General features: G+C 43.3%; 1 protein-coding gene across 1 annotated transcript in view; it reads right to left on the bottom strand.

Annotated features, from left to right (window-relative positions):
• The window catches only part of VEGFD (vascular endothelial growth factor D), a 40,802-nt gene that overhangs the window by 20,338 nt on the left and 4,744 nt on the right, over positions 1-15,720 (bottom strand). The window contains exon 2 of the mRNA XM_045996091.1: positions 2,321-2,531. Within this exon, the coding sequence (XP_045852047.1) occupies positions 2,321-2,531 (211 nt within the window). The remainder of the gene's footprint in view (positions 1-2,320; positions 2,532-15,720) is intronic.

Genomic DNA, 15,720 nt, shown 5'->3' on the forward strand with positions numbered 1-15,720 from the left:
GGGATTGAGCCCCTCATTGGGGTTCCCTGCTCAGTGGTTGGGGGGGTCCTCCTTCTACTCCCTTTGCACCTCCCCCAACTCATGCTCTCTCACTCTCTTTCTCTCTCTCTCAAATAAACAAATAAAATCTTTAAAAACTTTTTATTATTATTTTTAAGGTTTCCTCCTTAGAGAATGCCAATGTCACTGGCTTTTTTTTTTAAAGATTTTATTTACTTATTTGATAGACAGAGATCACAAGTAGGCAGAGAGGCAGGCAGAAAGAGGGGAGGAATCAGGCTCCCCGCTGAGCAGAGAGTCCGATGTGGGGCTCGATCCCAGGACCCTGGGATCACGACCTGAGCCGAAGGCAGAGGCTTTAAGCCACTGAGCCACCCAGGCGCCCCAGCTGGCTTTTTTTTAAATCACCTTGTCTTTGGTGTATGGTAAATGCTTGTCTCTCTCTATTGTCACAGTGTCTCCAGGCTCACCTTGGACTTTCAGATAGGCAATCTGGTTAAGGCCTTGGATCTCCAGGTGAGGTCTGACCCCTTTGTTTCCATGAAGTCCATGCCAGTTCACCACACAGAAACAACTAGAGCTTCAAAACCTCCAGCTAAAGTGGGTTCTAGGCCCAAGTGCCAACTATCTCAGCTCACTCAGACACACAGTCACACACACGAGTGCAAAGAATCCTCTTCACGCTCCTGCCCGCTGTGCTGCCAAGGGATTTATCCCAACCTCACACAGCCTTCCCCACAGCTGACAACAGGGGCCTGTGCAACATCGTCATCTTTGTACAAATGGAAAAAAGACGGATAATTCTAGAAAAAAGGCAAAAACTAATTTTGACTTAGTGGCCAGTTTGCATTATGTGATAGATGCAATCCATTACTAGACAATCATATAGTAATCGGGTCTCAGATGCTAGATCAACAACGCCACAGTGGCTTCTTGTGTTGTGTTGCTAAATCATCCCAAAAGTTAAATGCTTATCAGAAGCCAAACCACTGTGCTTGGCAAGCTTCATTAATTATGGCACAGTACATATACGATGATGGTTTTCTTATGAAGAACCTCCATACCCTTACTAGGGAACAATCATCCCCCTTGTTTCAAGTTAGGTTATTTCCTATCTGGGGTTTGGATTCTTTTGTCTAGTGGATTCCCCACCTCTATCACCAAGGAAACGCCATATGCGATATTACAACTCAGCTTCCAACTTCTACTTTTCATTGTTACTAAAAAAAGAAAAATTACAGAATTTTGAAGAAATAAAAAATCCATGCCTATCACACTACTGGGTATTTACCCTGAAGATACAAATGTAGTAATCCGAAGGGGCACGTGTACCAGAATGTTTATAGCAGTAATGTCTGCAATAGCCAAACTATGGAAAGAACCTAGATGTCCATCAACAGATGAATGGATAAAGAAGATGTGGTGTATATATATATACAATGGGATACTATGCAGCATTCAAAACCCCCGAAATCTTGCCATTTGCAACGACGTGGATGGAACTAGAGGGTATTATGCTGAGCAAAGTAAGTCAATCAGAGAAAGACAACTACCATATGATCTCTCGATATGAGGAATTTGAGAGGCAGGGCGGAGGGGTTGTGGGGGGAAGGGAGGGAAAAAATGAAATAAGTGGGATCAGGGAGGGAGACAAACCATAAGAGACTCTTAATCTGACAAAACAAACTGAGGGTTGCCGGGGTGAGACGGGTATGGAGAGGGTGGTTGGGTGATGGACATTGGGGAAGGTGTGTGCTATGGTGAGTGCTGTGAAGTGTGTAAACCTGACGATTCACAGACCTGTACTCCTGGGTCAAATAATACATTATATGTTAGTAATAAATAAATAGATAAATAAAAATTTTAAAAAGCCATGCCTAATCTATTGGTTTTTATTCATGTAGGTATGGCAGTAGAATGCTCCTTGCTGCCAAACCCCTACGTCATTTTATGTTTTCAAGTAACTCAATGATTTTTTTTTCTATTAAGAATGGTCTTTCTGGGTTTGTTTTACATTCGTATCTCTGAGTTCAATATATTTCTGAATTCTGAAGTGTTCTTTTGTGTCAGTTTTAGATCTCAAAATCATATTGAACATATTTCTCTATAAACACAGCAAACCAGGATTCTTTGCTAACACCCAGGCTATGAAGTTAAAGACACCCTTTTCTTCTCCTGGACATGTGCCTGCCCTCCTGAAACCTCTGGAAGAAGCTGCTGCCTGGTTGGTAGCTGACAAAGAGTGAGAACTGGCTTACACGCACACGCACGCGTGCATGCATACACACTTACATGCGTGCATGCGCAGGTGCACACCTACCTTTTAGGGTCTCAATGTCATAGAAAGTTGCCGCAAACCTGGTGGCCCGATGGGATGTGGAGCGAGAGTCTGTGTTGGTCAAACTTTTGAGCTTCAGTCGGCATCTCCACAGCTTCCAGTCCTCGAAGTGGGTGATTCGCAGCAGTTCCTCCAAACCAGAAGCTGCCCTAATCTGCTGTTCAGACCGTTCTAACGTTGACCGAGATCCCCGCTTTAAAAAAAAAAAATACTGGTTTCAAAGCCAGTTACTAAAGTTTTAGTTTGTTTTGATAACCCTCATTGCTGACACTTAAAGACGTAAATAGAACTGAAAAGAAATTAGAGGGATTATTTAGATGCACACGAGTATCTAGGGAAAATACTAGTTAGTATTTCTGATTCACATTCTGCTCATTTATGATTGAATCAAAGAAATTATTCTCCTTGGGGTGCCTGGGGGGCTCTGTCGTTAAGCATCTGCCTTTGGCTCAGGTCATGATCTCAGGGTCCTGGGATGGAGCCCTGCATCGGGCTCCTTGCTTGGTGGTAAGCCTAGTTCTCCTTCTCCCACTGTCCCTGCTTGTGTTCCCTCTCTCACTGTCTCTCTCTGTCAAATAAATCAGTACAATCTTAAAAAAGAATAATAAGATAAATAAAAATAAATATAAAAAATTATTCCCCTTGGGTTCTTGGAACAAAAAACAACATCAAAGTGGGTTGAATGGTGAACTTTAAAATGATATGTCCACCTACTAACCCCCAGAACCTGGGCATGTGACTTTATTCAGGCAAAGGATCTTTGCAGATGTCATGAAGTTAATGATCATCAGAGGAGACCATCTGGGATTACCCAGGTGGACCCTAAATACACAGACAAAAGGTCCTTATAAGAGGCAGAGGGGGGAAGTCATGGGCACAGAAGTGTTGTGAAGTGTTGTGAACACAAGAAGTTAAAGGAATGCAGCCATAAGCTGGGAATGGCCTGGAGCCCCCAGAAGCTGGATGAGGCAAGGAAGGCTTCTCTCCAAAAGCCTTTGGAAGGAGCACAGCCCTGTTGACACCTTGATTTCACAATTCTGGATTCCAGAAGTGTGAGAGAATCCATCTTTATTGTTTTAAGCCACCCACTTTGTGGTAATTTTGTACAGCAGCCACAGGAACCAAATACAGGTTTCAAAATCATACTATTTTTGTGACAGGGGCCAGTGACAATTGCTTTCGTCCCTGTGATCTGAGAAACTGGCCCACAAAGTCCCAGGGAGCCTGCCTGCAGTCACACAAGACAGGAAAGTTTTAAGATCCTGAGGCTTTTTTGGGAAAAACCTGTTTACTATTTAAAATACATCTTTCTTTTTCTGAGAAAATGCACTTCTAAAGTTTATGTCGAAAATTTGCTTTCCACACCGTTGCACGAACGGTATTGACTGACACAATGCCTGGATTTGTGCACGTGTCATGCACAAGTGACGAATGGCCCTGCTAAGACAATGTTTTCAGTATGGTAGCTCAATTGTTTAGAATTTGAGGCTAGGTTATATGTACAATGGTACTTACATACAATGAAATACTACATGGTCATCAAAACCAGTGATAGAGATATATACTAGGACAGAATGACACAAGCTCCTCCCTGGAACATGCTAGAAAAACCGTACAGGGGTCTGTCCATGGTTGGGGACCCAGATTTTCTCCTGCTGAGCCTGGGGTTACTGGATCTTTGTTTTCCTGGGCAGCTCGGATATGCGGGCTGAGGGGATTTTTAGAGCTGGGTGAGAGGGGAGCCGAGGGACCAGGGCAGCTGCAGGATGGTGCTGAGAAAGGCTGAGAAAGGTGGAGATCGGCTGCCTGCTGCAGGGGGAGGAAGAGAGGGGAAAGAGAGGTGAGCAGATGGGGCCTTTAGGAAGCTTTATGTTGAGTATTGTGATGTGTGCCATCCTCCTCCACTGCTCCTCAGAAACTTCAGTTAAAATCTGCCTCATTCATCAGTATTTTAAGAGTAGGACTTTTTGTTTTTAGATACGATGATGGATACTGAGTGTTGTCCAAAAGTGGGTGCTCAGAGGAGCAAGTGTGGTCCAAACCATGTATGATTCCATTATGGTGTCTCTTTAATTTATGTGTGTAAGACGTACATGATATACGTATGCATAAACAATTAACCATTGTTAATCATGTATGTAAAATTATATATGCAAAATATCTGGAAGGATTTACATGAAAATATAAACAATGGTTCCTGCTCCAGATCAGGGGCTGTCAAACTACAGCCCCTTGCCTAATTCAGCCTGCCACCTGCCTGTTTTATGAATAAAGTTTTATCGGCACACATCGAGCACATTCATTTACATATTGTCTATAATGGCAGGGTTGAGAAGTTGCAACAGAGACCTTCGAAGCAATTTGAATCTTGAGGCCATTCCAAATTTCAATTCTTTATCTTTTCAAGCATTATATTTTTCATTATTCTATGTATTACATTGTCTCAATTGTTTCTGAAATACTTATCAGACAAGTATTGGAGCCTTTTAGTGATCTTACAGGTCTCTTAAATGTGCTTTCACCTTTATGTTTGGTTCTCCCTTCATCTCTCTTCAATGTGTTAAATTAATTGGTTCATCTTCCCAATCACCAGTTCCCCAACTGTGTGAGCCTAGAGTTTATTTTGGTAAGTTTTTAATTTCAATCACCATATTTCTAATTCCAAATATTTCCCCTTTGTTCTCCTTCCTTTTCACTTCATTTCTGTATGTTTCTCCTAATTTGTCATTGTATCTTATATTATTCCTTTCTTTATCTCTTTGAGGGTTCCAAATATACTTATTTCTTCAAATTCTATTTTAAATTAATATGTGTGATTTATATCCTGATGATAAACTTTATTGGCTGTCTTTCTTAGTAATACTCACCTGTATGTGCTTTGGAATTTTGTTTAGTGGTTTCACCTTCACTGGGGACAGGATTGTCTTTCTTTTTCCCTATTCTTCCTTCACTGAGAAGTTCTGCGCTTATACCCCCTGACTCCCAGAACCCTGAATCCAGAATCTTGCTGAGTATTTATGACTCAGGGATCAGCTTAGTTCAAGTCCTGGCTGCCAGGAAGTATCTGCTTCCTCCTTTACTCCTAGTTAAGCAGCTTCATAGAAGACACACTCCGGGCAGCAGTGAATGGGAACTCTTCCTTTGGCTTCCGGGGAGCTGATGGAATGCACTCCCAGAGCGTCCTGCCCACTGACGTTGAACTCTCGGGGGCCTCCACCTTCCAGACCCAGCTCTGCAGCTTCAGCTTCATGTTTCTTAAAAGTTTAGTTGTACTGAGATATAACGGACATACCACTTGCCGTAAGTTTAGGGTGTTCAATGCATTGATCTTTTAGGCTTCATGGTCTTGGTACCATTTCTGCCAATGTTTGTCATCTGCAGATGTTTACCAGCATTAGATCAATTTTTTTAAAGATCTTATTTATTTATTTGAGAGAGACGGAGATAGCGACAGAGATAGTAAGAGAGGGCATGAGCAGGAATGAGAGGGGGAGGCAGGCTCCCCACTGAGCAGGGAGCCCAAACTGGGGCTCGATTCCAGGACCCTGAGATCATGACCCGAGCCGAAGGCAGAGGCTTAACCGACTGGGCCCCCCAGGTGCCCCTTGATCAATTCTCTCTTTTACCTATCATGGCTATGGACTGGAAAAGATCTCAAAACATGAACTGAGAAGGTCATCCTGCTTGGAAGTTCAGATATGAATGTGTGTGTGTGTGTTTAACAAAAGCAGGGGAGTCTTGGAAAATGTTTCTAAGCTAAGATTAGGTGTCACCAGAGGGGAAGACACAGAACACATATGCAGGAGAGAAAGCAGAGGGGTTGGTTTGACCTAAGTTCCAGAGATAAGTGCATGAATGGATGAAAGGGTCACCTTCCAGAATAGGAGGCCTGCAGAGAATGACATGGGTTTGTAGGCGGCAAGGCTGCTTGGGACCTAGGATTTCTCACTTCTCTGTGAAGTTTAGATCGAGGCAATTTTCAGGGAGCATGGGGAGGAGGAAGCTTGGAGAGCAAAGATAGGGCTTGTGGAACAGGCATCAAGTTTAAGGGGCAGGCCACAGCTTCTTCATCTAGGGAATCTGGGAATGAAACCACCTAAATGTTCAACTGTCAACTCAGAAAAGCAGTGATTCTCCATTAAAGACTCATTTGTCAATAGTCCCTCTTTTCCTGATTATCCATTGCCTCTTCTGGTTGGACAGTATTACTATTTCATATTCAATGTCATCCTTGAAATAAAATTTTGTTACACCTTTGCTTCCAGATGAAAATAAACCAAATACCTTTCTAATGTTTTAAAAATCATGCTGTATCTAAAGGAGTTTTATTTATTGAGGCAAATTTCATTCAATACCATCCATAAATATTATAGAGTGATGTATGTATGCATAGCTCTGACAGGCTTCAATTCAATCTCAGAAATGGTTTTAAACTACCCAACTGAGAACTCTGCAGAAAGATTTCAAATCTCTGGATTGCATGAAAGGCGCCGAGCAGCTCAAGACTTCCCTCATCATAAAAAAAAAAAAAAAAAGCAGTGTTTACTCAAATACTCAGAGCTATTTAAGCATGCTTTAAGTCTCATAATTTCAAATCTAGTTTGAAATCGCTGAGGAATTGCAGGCGGTCATTTTACTACTACAAGTGGGAGTACTAACCACTCAACATCAGCCTAAACCTGACAACTCATTTGTCAGTGGATACGTTTACAGAGGATCAAGAATGGCGGCTGGGCTCCAATAGACTTTCCGCGCTGGTTGAATTTTGTATAATTAACTTGATGCTATCTGCTTGGGGAAGACAAAAATTAAAATCGCCAAGTGTAAAATAGAGTCCTGAATATATATTTAAACCATTGATTTCAACAGTTTTAACTACCAAACATTTGCCAAATGAGCTGCTTGTAATTTCTTCCTCTTTTCTAGTGGAAGTCCTAGTCAAAACTAAAGTAATTAGAAAGCACTCAGCGAGAGGAAGAAGTGAACCAGGCTTGCCTGGTCTCTGCTTTTTGTTACAGCGTCTTTTTATTCACATGTGTGATAATTGATCTGATACTGTTAACAATTTCACTCCTAAATAAAAAATCATTCTCTGATGTCCTGGCGACCAGAGCCAGTTTCTAAAATGTGAGGCTTAAAGCCTTTGTAACAAGATCGTACCCTTATTTAAATGTATACCGGTCCCTGCAGGGCAAGAGGAAGGAAGGGGAGCCATTTTTCCTTTTGTTAATTGCTAAGGTCACCGGGCATTCTCTGTGTTGTGAGGAAATCAAAGGCTTTCTGCGTGCCTACTAGTTTAAATTCTAAATTTCCATCCCTGCTTCTCCTCAAAAATATCTAGTCAAGTAACACCTTCAAAAGGTAAACAGGGGCATGATTTGGGGATATCAAGAAGCCCTACTGAAAAGAACAGTGGGAGGGTCACTTTGGGAACAGAGCAAGTTGATGAGTGGGAAGACCAGGGAATAAGATTAGGGAGAGGTTGGTGCTAAGACGTACCACTTCACATCCACTGCACCAATTCAGGAGGCAATGGAAAATACTGGAGAGCTGAATATTGCTGGACATCCACTTCACTGATTTGTTCTTTTGTTCATTTCCTCTTGCTCTGGCCTTGGTCCATGCTGTTGCCTCTGCTTGGGAGTTCCCTCCACTCTCTGTCCTGTTGAGCCTTTCTTAGCCAGGTGTTACGTTCTTAGGGAAACCTCCTCCACAACTCCCAACCCCACTGGGGTTTGGTCCCTAGGTCACATGGATTCACAGCACTGTATTTTTCTCCTTCCCAGCGCTTACCACTGCTGACACTAATGAATTATTTGTGTCATTACTTGCTTGGTGTTTGTCTTCCCCCCTGGGTTGTAAGGGCTACTGCGGCAGTAAGGAGATGTCCTACTCACATAGCAACAGTAAGAGCTAAAGATTCATTAAATAGGTGAAAAAACTGATTCATCAAACACTAGAGCAAATCTAACCCCGAGATGATTCATTTGTTCAAACTACGTCAATTATCATTCAAGTATCTTCCTCCAGGTGTCCTCTTTCCAAGTCCAAATCCGATGCTGCTTCCTCCATCAAGCTTATATGATGTCTCTAACTTACACTGTATGATTTATGAACACACTGCATTTCCCTTACTACACTGTGATCTCCTCTAGGGCAGAACACATGTCTGCTTCATCCTTTTTAGGCAACTTAGTAGATATCTGAGGAAGAAACTGATGAGTAATAAATACATCATGCATTTGACAACGAGCGATCAGGCCCAGGTTTCTGTGATCTGTGTAACGTTTTGTATAGAGTAGTGCTTCTCAAAGCTTAACGGGTATATGAATCTCCTGGCCATCTTGTTAGAAAGCAGATCCTGATGCAGGAGATTTGGGGCATGACCTAGGATGCCACATTTCTAACGAGATCTCAGATGATGGTGGTCCTGCTAGCTGGCTGAGCATACTTAGAGAAGTCAGGGTTTGTAGCAGTGCTTCTCACTCTTGGCTTCACCTTGAACCTACTGGGGAAAGAAGCTTCGAAGAACTGCTGATGCTCTGTGATCCCATCCTCAGAGGTACTGGGCTGAAGCTTTGTCATCAGTTTTTTTTTTTTTTTTAAACTTTGAGTGTTTTCTAGCCTTCGGGGAGGATGGGCGGGAAATATATAGGAATTCTCTATACTACCTTTGAAAGTTTTCCATAAATCTAAGACTACTTCAAAGTAAAAAGTTAATCTAAAAAAAAAAATCTTCCTAAGTGATTTTAGGGGACATAGGTGGCTCGGTCGGATAAGTGGCAGACTCTTTGATTTCAGCTCAGGTCATACTCTCCGGTTTGTGAGATTGAGCCCCATGATGGGTTCTGTGCTAAAGGGGGAGTCTGTTTCTCTCCCTTTGCCCCTCCTCTCCCCACACCTCGTGCTCTCTCCCTCTCTCAGATAAACGAATCTTAGAAAAAAAATTTCCTAAGTGATTTTAATAAGAACCACTCATCTGCGGGGATTGGGGCATGCTGGTCTAAGTCCGAAGACCTTGGTTAGCACCTGAGCTAGGTACAAGTCCATTCAGTAGGGAATAAATGGTAGACGCACGCTGAGAAATAATCTCTTTCTTTAAATCCTTTTGGGTTACACCTTGGATTCAAAATACTTGTGTAAGTATCTTCCTTAAGTGGATATCCAAAGCCCTTCTTAACTCAAGTCTGACTGATGGTACACCAGTTCCCAACCTGTATGACTTTTTCAAGATTGAAGACCAACCATAATGTTTTCCAGGTCAAAGAGCATGAGGAGGCCAGCTGCCTTTCTTGAGACCAGGCTAAATGATAGAATAAATTGCTTCTCAAATTTCCAAGGACTCAAAACAACCCGTTTCTCAAAACAGAAAGAAAAATAATAGGTAGTGCTTCAACCTACTGGAATTCGACAGGGGAGTGTCAGTTACAATCCTTTCACAAGGCAGTCCATAAAGTATTTGAAAGAAAATATAAATGAGGAGTCTAACATGGCCTGGAGTACACAGCATGGCTCAGATCCCCGCTCCGAGCTCTCAGACCTTCGGCAAGGAATTTCAGAGTGGGGCTGCTGACTACTTTCCTCCAAAGCTCCATGAAAAGCTTTTCTTGAGTCATCCATTCTCATGCTATTAGGAGTCTTCCCATTCAAGATATGGGAAAAGACCAGCTTTGCAAAATTCCTCTCTGGACCTCTGTGAGAGCAGGCAGTCTGAGCCCAGGATTCCAAGCCTCTTAAAAACAGTTTATGTTATTTTGTCAAACATGTTGGCAATATCTTCAGGAAGTTTGATAATAAGGAGGTGGAGTGACTAGAATTTATATATTGGGAAAATCCAGAAGCTTCAGGGTGGGCTATGGAGGAAACACATTTCACCCGACTTTCCCTAGATCTGCTTAGGGATTTACAAGTGTTGCCTGGGGACACAGTTCTATTACTTGCCCCTGGAGGTCAGGGGCATCACAGCAGTCAGCAATTTCCCTTTGCAGTTGGTTTGGGTTTGTGGATCAGGTTGCAACACAAATATTTCTGCCTTCCCTTCACCTCTTAGTAACTTCTGTTTTGCGGCAAGAGCATCTGGCATTTCAGTTCCGACAAAACGTTTAAAGCTTAGCCAAAACCACCAAATTTTTCCCAGTTTGGGGTCCAGGTGGCACAGACATCCTCCCAGCTGTCCTCCGCGAATACAGTTCCCCCTGTCCCTCGAGTCCCTGGGCCATGTTACCCTGATGAGTCCAAATGAACTTTTCTGCCTTTGCCTCCCACAGCTCCCAAGTGAAAATAATATTCCCTGAAAAGAAGCTTTGCCTGATATCCGTAAACCACAGCTAACTGGAGAGGGGAATGCATGGAGTTGAGTTGTTAATGGAACAGCACTCTGGAGAACGTGTTGGCAGTTTCTGACAAAGTTCAGCAGACACCCACCATATGACCCAGCAGTCACACTCCTGGGAACTGACCCTTGATAAAAGAGGACTTAGGTTTACCCCAAAGCCTTTACACTAATGTTTGCTTACAATAGCTTTCTTCGTCATAGTCCCCATACTGGAAACAACCCATATGTCTTTTAATGTGTGAGTACTTAAACAAACTGTTCCATCCAGCCTGTGACATACCACTCAGCAAGAAAACAGAACGATCTGGTGCACCCAAGGACTCAGATGGGTCCACAGGGCATTGGCAGTGAAAGAAGCCAATCTTAAGAGGTTATGTACTGTATGACTCCATTTATGACATTCTTAAAAAAACCCCAATGATCGTGCTAGAGGCAATGACTGGAGGCTGCCAGGGCTTTGGCGGGAGGGTGTGACTCGGAAAGGAGAGCATAAATGAATGTTTCCCTATCCTGATTATGGCGCTGGTTACGCAAATCTCTACAGTGTGTTTAAATTCATGGAACTGCCCGCCAAAAGGGGAAAAATGCTAATGACTTTTAAGAAATAAAAAAATAAAGCAAGCAGCCTTCGAATCAAGGCACTGCTCCTTTTTAGCTATGTGATTGAGGGTCAGTTATTGAACTTCCATAAGACTTGATTTCCTTTCCTCATTTTATGGCTGGCGATGCTCCCAGTGCCCACTTCAGCAGCTAATGGGGAGATTTACGAGGTCTGATGGGGGAAAGGGGCAGGCACCAACTAGGCATTTAGTAAAGTTAAGGCCCTTTCTTTCCTTTCTCTGGCGGCGGGGGGGGGGTGCAGCATCTGGGCCTGCACTGTGGTTCAGAAGTTTGTGTGTCTTCTGGCCCCTGGTCTCCCTCAGTAACCAGAGGCGAGTCTGACAAGAGCAAGATGGCGCAACTTCCATCACAGTAAATAAAAACTGAAAAGAGAAAAAACTTCCAGGGTAAAGCAAGGACAAGCTTTTTCATCTTCTTTTTTTAACATTTGTTGGAAGGGTTTTCAGATGAAAGGCCAATTTCAATGTAATCTGCCCAGGCTTTATGTATAGATGGATGAAGAAACAACCCACATCTTAAACCTTTGTGTTCTGTTATTGGAGGTCTGGTCTTACCCAGAACAGATGGTACCTAATGGAATGGGGTGCACCAACTGAAGGCAGGGAGGAGAATGCAACCTTGCTAGAAATTACTGCTGGGGCTGCTTGGAGGGAGCCGAGGACCTGGTCCTTCTCTGAAATCCAGGAATCTGGCCATCTGGGGGCATCATGTTCTTGGTGGCTCTTTGACTTACGTAGTTCTGTACCAAAATGCATATCTGTGAGAAACCTTGGGTGTTTAATTAAACTTGATTAGGGAAAAGGATTACAAACTCAGGGAAACCATGTACATGGATTTCTGTGTGTGTGCAAAGCCGTCTGGTATTTTAGGGAGATACTGGAGGACTAAGATGGCTGGGACCTCCACATCCTCCAGTTTGATGAATGCTGAGGGTGGTTTTTCTACCCAGCCAAATGTGGAGATCTAGGGATACCTCTATGTCCCTTTACATTTTTTAAAGTCTGAATATTAAAAAAAATTTTTTATTAAATTCAATTTAGTTAGCATCCCCCTTTACATATTTCATTTATTTTTATTTTTTAAATAGGCTCCACACTGGGTGTGGTTCCAGTATGGAGCTTGAACTCATGACTCTGAGATCAAGAGTTGGAGACTTAATCGACTGAGCCACCCAGGCACCACCCCCCCCACATGTTTTAAATCCGTGCTCTACTCAATGCCTCTGCTCCCATCTGATGTATCTGTGCTTAGGAAATGTGGGGTAGATGACTGTGGGATGCACTCAAGTGGCAAGACTCAGAAGGGTGCTCTGAATAACCCCAAGAGCATATATTCCTGAGCCTGAGGTCTGTTACAGTTTCTTTATACCAATGTCAAAGATCAAGGGCCCAATTTGTAAGAAAACAACTCAAAGCCTTCATGGTAATTTGGTTATTGTTAAAAACAACCCCACAGGGGTGCCTGGGTGGCTCAGTGGGTTAAGCCTCTGCCTTTGGCTTAGGTCATGATCCTGGGGTCCTGGGATAGAGCCCCACTTTGGGCTCTCTGCTCAGTGGGGAGCCTGCTTCACCCTCTCTCTCTGCCTCTATGCCTACTTGTGATCTCTCTTGGTGTCAAATAAATAAATAAAATCTTTAAAGAAAAAAAATCAACAACCCCACAGCTCCCCACAAAAAGGGAGAAGTGTCTTTCTAAGCCCTACTGATGTTGGGTCATGTGACTTGCTCTGACCAGTGATGCATTACATGATATGATACAGAGAGTTGAAATGTACACATGAGTGTACACTTCTACATTTCTGCTATCACAAGTACCTGCCCCTGCTAGCCCACTGATCCAAGGAGGATGAGAGACAGGTGGGGCAGACCCACATTCAACCAATGGCTCGAGCCTTGATCCTGACTCCCAGCTGACCCACAGCAACAAGAGTGAGAAGAGATTTTTTAAGCCATTTAAGTTTGGACTGGTTTGTTACACAGCGTTACTGTGGCAACAGTTAATTGCTACAGTCCTATTTCAGCCTAAGTATAACATAATCTATTGGCTGGGCAGGGGATCTTTATGTAAATCCTCATGTCTTTTTGGCAAGGCACCCCACTATACTGCTGGGAGTCAGTCCAGTGTGACCCCTTTTTCCTTCTTACAAAGATGCAGTGGTCCCACGTCAACATCCATGGCTCTCCTCTTCCTTGCCAATATCCTCTGCACCAGCAGATACCCAGTGATCCCCAGTCTTGCTGTGAGGGTGTAGTTATGAACCATGCACACCACTGCAAAGTCTACTTTTGCTTTTTCAGCCCACTCTCCTTTTGGGGGAATCTTAATTTAGGATGAATTCAGGGCATTCACCTAGTCAAAATTACACCCTTCCTAACTCTCTCCAGAACGGAACTGTAAGCAGCAACAAAATATTTGTCATGCCTGTATCCCGCAAATGTCATTCTCTCTCTCCAGAAAGAATTTTCACCAAACCTAGATATCAGAAAAGCAATAGTTTTGTCAAACATGTGACTGTTATGATTGTTTAGGTAACAATGAACAACAACCAAAAAAAAAGACTCCTAAAAATTGACATTATTACCTAAAGTTCCAGGCCTTAAAATTATCTTTCCTGCAGGCCACAACTGAACTCCTCAGTCATTGGTAAGACATGAAAATAACTAAGACATCTTTATTTCATAAAAATATCATTTCCACTCATGTGCCTGGCACACAGCAGACATTCCACAAATACTTACTGAACTGAAAAGCACAGCTGTTCTTTCTCCAGGGACAAGAAGCCGACTATTGAACAGCAGAAATAAACTTGTGTGTCTTTCTTCAGCAACTCTACCTGAGTAACCAACCATGGTTGTTTCCCATCTCAAAGACATGTTCAAAAACATTTAGAAGAAATCAGAGCTGGGCTGCTAGTCATTTATCCTGTTCACCAAATATTTCCAGTCTCTCTTCTGAGCACATGGAAGGATTGCGCACTTCCTGGCCCCTTGTGGTTCGATGGAGCGATGGGTCAAGGGACTGTGACCAGAAGTGACATGGGTCACTGCCAGGCCAGAGCATTTAATTGCCAAAGCAAAACTCTCTGGGGGCTCTCTTGCCCTGTCATAGAGATTGATGACATTCAAGATGTGGATGTTCAGTCAGTTTCATCCTGAGCTAGCGATGACCCTGAACTAACCCAGATGGTTCTGCAGTAGGAGCAATAAATAAACCGGTTTCTGTGTCACCACGATCTGGGGGGGGGGGTGCTTGTTTTTGCAGCATACCCTGGCCGATGCTGACTGACAAAGTACTGAACCAGAGTGCTTTGCCATAATCTACCACATCCCCACAAATCACTGCATGGAAACATAGACAGCACTTCTCAGGAATCCCAAAGATGAAGGAAATCTTCAAGGTGTCTGTGTTTTATCCAGATCTGCCATGTGGCCCAATGCGGTTTTCCCTGGATCTCTCTCTGTGACCACTAAGGCTAGAAAATGGGTGAAGGGGACATCCTTCTGTAACTGGCTCCTAGGAGTGAACACCTTTCTGGAGGGCCTGTGGTTATAAGGACACTGCAGTGTTCTTTGATACCGTCATCTGACCCCTCTCTAATCCCCAGAGGAAGATGGCACATGGTGAATCAACTGCCTTATCAAAAATGCGTCTGAATGTAAACAATGGGAATCAGACAAGCTATGACGAGAGGAGACGTTGGAGATGATTTAATGTGGCAGTTTGTAAGCTGGGTATGTCAAAATCCCAGAGGCCTTGTCCATCAGTCCGTCCACACACACTTGTTAGCATCTCTTCTCTTACGGGCTTTGTACTAGGTGACCGAGACCGGTAGCACGCAGTGCAGTTTCCCCAGACTCAGGGTACCCTGCAGGGGGTATGAAGGACGTGGCTGCCATGTGGGCAAAGGAACTCTGGCTGCGGTTGGAGCAGTGGTGCATGCCCAATGTCAAAGAGCATAAGCAGCTTCTTAAAACAAAAAACAAAGGAGGAGAGAGAGAAAACAAGAGAAAAGTCCCTGTTGTTAAAAAACTTTCCTTCTAGCAGAAGATGACAAAACACTAAACTTAGACACCAATTAAAAATGTCAGGTACCAGTAAACAGACTGCAGAGGATAAAATCATGTAATGATACAGATCAGGGTTGGCAAACTATGACCCACGGGCCACATCCAGCCTGCTGCCTATTTCACTATGGTTTGTGAGCTAAGGATTATTTTTAATAATTTTAAGTGGTTGAAACAAACGAAGAGAAGATAAGGGTTATTTCATGATGCATGAAAGTGATATGCAATTCGAATTTCAGTATCCATAAAGTTTTACTAGAACACAGCCACATCCTGTATGATCTGCCCTGGCTACTTCTGCAACCTCAACCACTGTGGCTCTGGCCCCCGCCCCTAATTCTACCTCCACTGGAGCTACAACC

The sequence above is a fragment of the Meles meles genome, chromosome X (genome assembly GCF_922984935.1).
Source record: "Meles meles chromosome X, mMelMel3.1 paternal haplotype, whole genome shotgun sequence".
NCBI lineage: Eukaryota > Metazoa > Chordata > Mammalia > Carnivora > Mustelidae > Meles > Meles meles.